This window comes from Cebus imitator, unplaced genomic scaffold, assembly GCF_001604975.1.
Source record: "Cebus imitator isolate Cc_AM_T3 unplaced genomic scaffold, Cebus_imitator-1.0 Scaffold76, whole genome shotgun sequence".
Classification (NCBI taxonomy): domain Eukaryota; kingdom Metazoa; phylum Chordata; class Mammalia; order Primates; family Cebidae; genus Cebus; species Cebus imitator.
In genome coordinates, this window is record NW_016107391.1 from 4,146,517 (window position 1) to 4,156,065 (window position 9,549).

The following is a 9,549-nucleotide window of genomic DNA, read 5'->3' on the forward strand; positions in this document are numbered from 1 at the left end:
TGCATAACTATATCTGGAGAAAGAATGTCTATTTCCATAAACCTAGTTATACAGTTCTTGAAAATACCCATTGGTAATCACAGTATTATAGCAAAGCCATAAAATATGCATTTACTCCATATGTAAAATCAACTACATGATCTTGGCAGCATGTATGCATGCATTAATAACACACTAGTATAAGTCAACTAGCCACTCCACTCACAAGTACAATATTTGGAGATAAGGCATGTGTCAGTCTGCCACCCCTACAGTGAGTTTCAGTTACTCAGTGACAATCACTGGATGAGCTTTTAGCTATGCTGAGTGTATCTAGTGTTTAAAGATACCTGTATGCTTTCAGTATAAAATGGGCCCTAAAGCAAGGCAGATAATCTATCTGGTACTTAACTGAAGAAACAGATATCTATTCCAATGCTAGTCCAAAAAAAAAAAAAAGGCACATAGTACTTTTGAGACACAGTACAACAGTCTTTAATGTGTATATAAATATGACTACATATATTTTTAAGAAGGGTTTGATTAAGAGAAGTTTTGGCTATATATGACTCTGCAGGTAACCAAACAAACTCTAGAACTAAAGTTGCATCAAATGCAACTCTATCGCATAGCTGTTTTGACAGCAACAGTTAAGGACAAAATAGTTTTGCACCTTATTATTTTGGAGCTAAATAAAAAATAACCACCACCAACAACAAAAAATCTCTAAAATGATTTAAACTAAAAATTTTGTTGGGGATAGAGTAAACAACAAATAAGAAAATAATTTCATCCATTTGTGGTATTTGGCTGAAGATTAGCAGTGTTAAGTCTAACCAACAGTGAGATGATCTTAATTCCCAAAGCATCTTCTACTGTTTATTAGCAAGAATTGGATATTAATGAAAGACATTGTTACATTTGCCTTAACAAGAACTATATTGAAAAAGACAAATGAATTGCAAAGACAAAATACTATACAAGAATTACAATATAAAATTTGCTAAGTTTGAAAACCTACCAAATTGCTTTCCTAAACTAATTTGGTAAGTATGAAAACCTAGCCCAAACAAATTAATGGCAAGTGGGTTTCTTCAGATTAAGAATGAAAAAAAAACATACTTATGTGAATCAATAAATATGTTAATTCTCTCAATCTCTTTTTATGCTTTGAAAACTTGCTCTAAAAAAGGACCATTGATATATCAGTTTGATATTTCTTTTTATTTAGTCTGAAAGTCTCTTTTTTTAAAAAAAGCAACATTTTTCTACCCATACCATATCTTTCTCATAACTATAATTGGGGTTTGTCCAATGATCAGTATACAAGATACAGTATTTTCCTAAAACTCTCTGGCAAGAGAACATGACAATATAAATCAAACATATTTAATACAAGAAAATAATGTAACTCAAAGTAATCTGCTTCTCACTTAATCCCCTTTTTGTCTGATTCTATACTAGCTGATTCTATTCTTAAAGCTTAGGTTAAATTAGGAGTCAAAATCAGAGCCTAGTTAAAAGAGACAAAGAGAACAGTGGTTTAGTAAAAGTAAACTCAACAACACAGTTAAAATTAATTGAGAAAGTTTTAATTAATAAGCATTCAAATGTACTTTACATTGATAACTGCAATACTGAAACTGTAAAACTTTAAGTATTTTTCTCGAAAAAGGTTAGTGATTTTTTTTCTTTTTTGGGAAATGTGGAGACCCAACCATGAGCATCAATGCAACCATTCCAGGTCACTAAGCTTTAGTTAACACTAATATCTAAATAAGTGTTCACATTTCATGTCTACAATAAGGTAGACTGTGAACTTCCTATAGCTCTGAATTTTAGCAGAAATTCCATGAGATAATTTACAGTAATGTCAAATTTTTGGAGTGGAAACTCATACTCTACATTTGGATCACTTTTTTGCTTTGAGTGTACCTGAACTTGAGAATAAAAGGCAATTTTTCTTTCCTAAATCCTCAGAAAAATATTTTTTGCAGTAAGTCTTCTTTACTATGTCTGGGTTGTTGTTAAGAAAGATTATCAGCTTTGTGTTTGGTTTCCCACAGTTGATAAAAATCTATCAAAAACATTATAATTTGCAAAGAAAAGGTTTTTCAAAGGCTGCAGGAACCGGAAAGAAATAGCATTTCTTATTTGTATAAACACAAACATTTAAAGCTAGTCGCACTGCAGATAAACCCAATATAGTATTCAAAGTTCTATAAAAATGAACAAGAGGTACACGTTTACTTTCATTGCTCCAACAGTCAAATGTAAATCTGCATAAGAGTTGTACTGCAGCAGTTTCACTGGTCCAATTTAAGAGCTCAAGGTCCTTTTTGCACATTTGGCCCACTGATGTCCACATTCCAGATAAATTCAGTTCAAAAGACAGAAATCAGGGCAAAAACTCCATATAACAAAGCACAAGGATATGCTACTAAAAGTTGCTGTCCTTCCATGGCTAATGCAGAAATAAATATTTTGGAAGCCGAAAAACTACACCATCCAATAATCACAGCAGTGAGAATGATTCCTACCATTCCTCTGTAACCAACAAAAAAAAAAAAAGCAAAAAGAATGAAAAAAAAAAAAAAAATGTAACCAACAAGGAAAAAAGGGGGAGGAGGAAAAAAAAAAAAAAAGCAGATGAGATTAGTTATGTAAGAACGCTACAATAACCTATTCTAAAGAAAAGCATTTTAAATTTACATTTTAAATTGGCAAGTAGATATATGCAGAAATAATCACTATTTTTTTTTTCAATGCTAAAACGTACCTCACAGTGAATTCAATGATGCTGAATCATTTCATGTGATAAATAGCTTTTTTAGAACTACATCTTACTTTTAAAAAATATAAGGTCTCTCACCCTTGGCACTACTGACATTTGGGTTGGATGTTATTTTTGTTGTGGGGGCTGTTTTGCCCCCCATCAGACATTGCCAAATGTCCCCTTGGAGACAGGGTTTCTCCATGTCAGTCAGGTTGGTCTTGAACTCCCAGCTTCAGGGGATTTGCCCACCTTGGTCTCCCAAACTGTTGGGATTACAGGCGTGAGCCATCGCGCCTAGCCATACCTTTCCTTTTAACCTAACCTAAAGTATAATTTAAAAATTACACATATTTAAAGCTGTTTACAAGTATATCTATCTGAGAAACACAGTAGGCTGTTAACAGCCTCTTGTCATAAAAAGAATACATTTCCAGTTAAAAAGCTGTCCAACAGAGTATTTATTTATTATTCATACATTTGGCACATGCCCAATGGTTTCAAGAAATTAGGTCAGATCTAGAAAATATTGAAGAGGGTAATTAAGCATAATTTGAACACTAACGTCTTGAACTTTTTAAGGTAATATTTAACAATCACCCTGTTCAATTTGTTACCACTATGACAATGGTATGTAAACATAAACTAGTGAAATTCTTTACCATGGGTAAAATAGAAATGGTATAAAAGGTTTTTAAATTTATTCTCATTACCATTGTTCTTCATCCAAAATCATTTGGCACAGTCCCTACTATCAGAGCCACTATCTGATATGTTTGCTGAAAATCAGTGATTTACTGAAACTGAAGATGAGGCAAATCCTACTACATAGAATCGGTCAAGCAACCCCCAAAACAAAGATCAGTACTTACTGCAAAGAAAATATCACTGCAAAGCTGGAAAGTAGGATCATGGGCAGAAGACAATATCCAAGGACACTTGCCACACAACCGAATGAAACACCTGTCATGCTCATTAAGTTTAATAAACAAAACATTCCTAGACATCCAATTGCACTGATCCCATATACATAGCCAAACTGAATTTTGCCAGCCTACGGGTAAAGAAAAAGATTACAGGTTAAAGGGTAAAATACAAGTTATTTTTGGCCTTATTTCACCTCAATCGGTACATGTAGGAAATAACTGATGAGCATTAAAATCTACAGATGTATCCAGTCTTTATGTAAAGAAGTAAAGGACTGAGCAGACAGGTTTGTTACAGTCTTTGTAACTTTAAAGAGCACAGATATTTCTTTCTCCATTTTCCAGTTAGCATGTGAACTTGGCATAGAAGTGAGCAAAGAGACAAAAACATAGCAGACCTAAAACAGTAAGGTTTCTAAAAAGAACTCTGGATGATTTTAAGCAAATAAACTAGAGACAAGATGGAAAGCCATTCAGAATGAAATAGGAATAGCAATAGGAATATCAGCTGAAAGTACCTAACTCCACCAAAAATACCCCAAAGCAATTAATTCTCATTGGTGGAGGTAGTAATAATCTTTCTAAGAAGAAATCTTATGATACACTTTATATGGGTATTAGAGGAGCAAGGACAAACAAGAAGCCAGGGTTCTGTGAGGAGGAGAGAAGAAATGGCAAGAGGAATATAATGGAAGATCTTTTTTCTTTCCAAATGATTGGTTGATTTATACAGTCCTTTGATTAAAAAAAGACATCAATAAACAGTTTAAAGCACTGCAAAGATTAGCTAAATTGGAATTATCCTACTCTTAGTCAAGTTCGTGAACAAACGTTATATTCAGGTCACATTACCACTAAAACCAGTTCACAGAAAAGCCTTCAAAAAAGTTCCTGATTTATCCAATTTTTGTCACATAAAACTAAATTATGAGAATGCCTCTACAGATTACGTTAAGTAAAAAAAATATTGGGACTTTTATTAGATTATTTGTAAATACTTGATTAATAGTGCAGAAGTTTGAAAAAGCTGAGTTCACTGAGCAATTCATTCATGTAGTAATAATAAACCTTATATTTGTACAGTGTTTTTAACTTTTCAATGTGTTCTCACATAACCTGTCTTGTTTCATCTTCAAAATAATCTTGCTAGGTAAGCAGGATAGGATTATTTTCTATGACAGGAAACTGAAGGATTAAATGATGTAGCCAAAGGCAGAGTAGGAGCACTCAGTTCAAGCCCAGCTCTTCTGACTAGAAATCCCATCTTCTATGTATTATTAATCTCTTATAATTCAGAGACATAAGATAAAATAATTATTAACAATTATCTTTACAATTTTTCTGTTTTCAATATGCCTTAACATTCTTGGGAAGGTGATAAATTGAGAAAATAATATATAGAAAAGTAATAGTCAGTATGACTATAACAAAACTTTAACCAAGGTCTGGAGATTTTTTTTAAATGCTGTTATTAACAAAAAAGAGCAACAGTGTAAAAACTGTAAGTAATCTCTGAAAGACAGAATTCTAATGAGGGTCTGAAGCCATACCTGTTATTTACTATTGTTTTTATTTTTTTCCCCCTAATAATTGAATCATTTTTTAGAATAAGAAATGATTTTTAAAACATGCTATACTTACTATGGATGGAAAACTAACGAATAGGTATAAATACAAGCAACTCAATACTATTTCAAACACATCAAAGGCTTGAGGTGTATAAGCGGAGTTTCAAAATGGCTTTTAGTAGAACATTTAAAATTTAAAGGTTATTTAATTGCACGCTGAAGGATGAAATAAAAATCTTACCAGTAGCAATGTGGCTCCAAAAGCAAGGCAAAAAACCATTGGTCCTGCCAAATCAGTTTCATTCATGATGCTGCCATCTGCTACTTTTAATGGATGTAATACTGTTAGTGTTTTTTGCCAGATGTGGTCAAAATTGATACCTAATTCTAAGGAGAAAGAAAATTTAAAAGTTAATTAGGATTTGTGATGTATTTTTTATTTATCAAAATCTATGTTGAAACAGGAGACAAAATGACATAGATAGCATCAGAAAAGAATCTAGCAATATTGGATGATATTATTATCATTATTGAGATAGGGTCTCGCTCTGTTATCCAGGCTACAGTGCAGTGGCATGATCATATAGCCTTGAACTCCTGAACTCAAGTGATGTTCCCACCTCAGCCTCTCGAGTAGTTGGGACCACAAGTGTGTGTCACAACACAAAGCTAATTTTTTATTTATTTTTTATTTTGTTTTGAACTTTTTTTTTTTTTTTTGTAGGGATGGGGTCTTGCTGTGTTGCTCAGGCTGGTCTTGACCTCCTGTTCTCAAGAGATCCTCCAGCCTCGGTCTCACAAAGCACTGGGTTTACAGGTGTTGAGCCACTGTGCCTGGCCTGGATGATATTATTTTAGTGAGTTCTCTATGCCAGTCTTCATTGTGGTGCTCATCCCACAAATATTTCTGTATTGGTGTTGGAAAAGGGTATGGATATGATGAAACAGACACTTATTACATCCCTTAGGTATGACTGCATAGCAAAGAATATACAAAAAGGGTTAACAGTAAGAGGTTCTTTAACTAGGGCTTCAGGAATACCTGGGGGCCCATTTAACTGTATACAAAACTATGTCTCTAAGCACATGTGTGCATTTTTTTCTGAGGAGGGTATTCATAGCTTTCATTAGATTTTCAAAGAGTATATGGTTCAAAAAACATGTTCAGAACTACGGCTTTCTAGATTTTGCAATACAATTTGAAAATCACTTTTTTTTTTTTTTAATTATACTTTAAGTTCTTGGGTCCACTCGCAGATTGTGCAGTTTTGTTACATAGGTGTACACGTGCCATGGTGGTTTGCTGCATCCATCCCCGTCATCTACATTAGATATTTCTCCTAATACTATCCCTCCCCTGGCCCTCCCACCCCGACAGGCCCCAGTGTGTGGCAAATCACCATATTTTTAGTGATGTTACTACTTCTGCCAGTTTATTTCCACATAGAATAATGGATACCATGCTTTTTCTTCTCACTTTTTCTACCAGTAGAATTTAAGTCAATAAGCTGAAGTAAAAGTCAATGCTGATATAGTAAGATACTTTATTATCACTATTAAAAGATGTATTAAAAAATTTGGTCCTCTGGCCCAATGTGCTCTCATATATACTCTATTTAAAATGACTTGCTTAGCAGAAAACTCTCTTCTACAAGATTATTTTTTTTTAAAGGAAAAGACAACTTCTCCAAATTAAGATTAATTTTCACTAACCAACTGAATACTATTGAGTACTATCAAGTGTTGCAACCAATCTTACCTTCTAATAAAGGTGGCTCATCCTCAAAGTTGTTTCCATAGAATGGCTGAGGTGAAGCTGGGGTATATGCTTGAGTTGGCTGGAAAATCTGCCCAGTGTATGGCTGTTGTGGCTGCATCATGTCTGGAGGGACAAATCGGCCTTGCTGCGAGTAGTCATAGCCAGGATACTGTCTATAAATGAAAGTAAGTTAATTTTTTCATAAGTATTTCAACTCCTATAGTTATCATGCCTTAAATTTCTAAATTTTCATGTGACAGCTAGAGAAACTTAGTTGCGCAAATACCTAAGATATATAGTTGGCCAATTTTTATAAATCGTGACTGAAATGATTACTAAGATCAAGCTGATTATCTACAAGGAAAAAATCATAATTTTTATAGAAAATCTTCTTAATGATACCAATGTTCACTTACGTAGCACTAAGCATTTAATAAACTGTTAAAGGTTAGGAGATCAACAAATGAAAACTTTAAAGTTGTCTCTATTTTTCTCCCTTAGTGAATATATACAATATAAAGATACTCTATGAAACAAAATCTGTGCCTAAGAATGAACGAAAGCTTAGGATGTCTGACTTTGCAATACATGTTACATAATTTTCCACTGTAATTTGGATAGCCATTGAATTACCATTCTTCTTTACTCTTCATAGTATGTTACCTTTGGCAAGCGGACAAATCTCTTTAAGAACAGCCATCAATTTTAAAATAGAATGGACAAATCAAGCTTTTGCTTTGTGAGCACTTGCTGAATATAACAGAACATTTTTAGTACACTTTGTATTTGAAGAGTACTTTTAATTTTTCATAGTTATATACTTATTGTCTCATTTGATACGTGCTATAGAAAACCCTGCATCTAGAGGGAAAGCTTATCACAGCTATTTCAGTGACAATGACAAGAGTGAAGAGAAGGATATTGAAGCCACATCTCTAAACATCTGTTCCACCATGCTCTGAAAAAATCCAGCTATGGATGGGAATAATCAAATGATATACTAAGAAACACAGATGTGAAATAGTTACTTTAAAAGATATTCTAAAAAATGAGAGCTGGGAAACATTAGAAATCCTTTAGTCTAATTCCCATTTAAATTCCTATAGTCATAATGTCAGTTTTCCTTGAAGTGAGGCTCACTTTATTCATTTTTGAGAAAATATCTGCCAAATGCTCAAGTCTGAATAACCATAGTTTATAAGTTGTTCTTTCAAATAAAAATGGTCTTCAGGAGTAACAGCCAACTCAGCTTGTACAGGTGCTTTTCATAAACACAGTCATTGTACTTTAGTATGCAGTAAATACTAAATTTTGTCACACAGAATATTAAAAAAATACGTGTACTAAAGGGTCAGGGTTTAATAAAATAATTCTTACTGATTCTTCAAGAGAAACCTTGAATGAAATTGACTCCCTGCCCACTCTCCAACAAGTCTGTAGAGTGATGAAGAATATGATGACTACTAGAACAACTTGATGCCACTACCTTGAGTCATACACTGGTACCAGCAGTTTTACCAGTCAATACTTTTGCAACAGCACTGCACATGTTAATATACCTTAAAAGGTATATGGTATCTTAGTATTGTTATGAATATAATTTTGACCTTAGAGAATCTCAGAAGAGTCTGAGGGACCCTCCGTAGTCTACAGCCTAAATTTTAGAACTGCTGATATACACCCATAAATTTCATGCAAGCAAATTATTGTTTCAAAGGTGGCACCATCATTCCATCTTCAAGAGGAAAGGTGAGAATTACAGCATCATAGAATTTTACTATTTTCCTTTTCTGGCAGGACCTATTCAGAAAAATTTGACTTATTCCTGCTGGTTTTAAACTAAAACATGGTATGGCACACATGATCTTTATAGACTAAAGCAACATACTTTCATGGCAGGAAGAGTAGCAGATATTAAATTAATACTCTCATAAGTACTCTGTACCAACAACAAAGACAAAGTCTCTTAACATATTGGGTTGGTTACCCAAGTTCATGGAAATCCTCAAATATTCCATAAAGATACTACCGGGTAAATCAAAGGAGAAAAAATATAATAGCTTTCATACTTTAAAAAATGCAACTTGGTATTATGATATATTTCATATGCATATCTAGAATACAATGTGGAACCTGTCCAATTTTCCATTTGTATAATTCAACAGATTATGATCAAACGGTCTTTTATATTTTTTTGTTTTTGTTTTTCTTTTTTGGTGAATGGATGTATGAATGATACTTGTGAAACACCTATAGAAGAAGCCACAAAACGTTAAAGCTGACTTCATATGGAAAACGCAGAACTGTGTACTAGTAACAAGTCAAGTTAAAAGCTTAAAGACAACGCAAGTAATATGCTATTTGCACCCAGATTTTCACCAACAGAGAGCTAAACGTTATTGGCAGATCTTTGTTACCAAGTTAGCAAATCAAACAAAATATTATTTGGTTAATGGAGATGGATGTCTAAAATGTCATTAGATTGCAGATCTACTTGAAGGTACACACAGAAGAGTTCAATTTTTTTTTTTTTTTTTTTTGAGA

At 33.3% G+C, this 9,549-nt stretch overlaps 1 protein-coding gene across 2 annotated transcripts in view; it reads right to left on the reverse strand.

Annotated features, from left to right (window-relative positions):
• Positions 1-1,520: 1,520 nt before the first annotated feature.
• The window catches only part of YIPF5 (Yip1 domain family member 5), an 11,021-nt gene continuing 2,992 nt past the window's right edge, over positions 1,521-9,549 (reverse strand). For both annotated transcript variants that reach the window (XM_017532297.2, XM_017532299.2), the window contains exons 3-6: positions 7,006-7,178; positions 5,488-5,633; positions 3,625-3,806; positions 1,521-2,526 (exon numbers count right to left, since the gene is read on the reverse strand). In XM_017532297.2, coding sequence (XP_017387786.1) covers positions 2,364-2,526; positions 3,625-3,806; positions 5,488-5,633; positions 7,006-7,178 — 664 coding nt within the window. In that variant the 3' untranslated portion in view covers positions 1,521-2,363. The remainder of the gene's footprint in view (positions 2,527-3,624; positions 3,807-5,487; positions 5,634-7,005; positions 7,179-9,549) is intronic.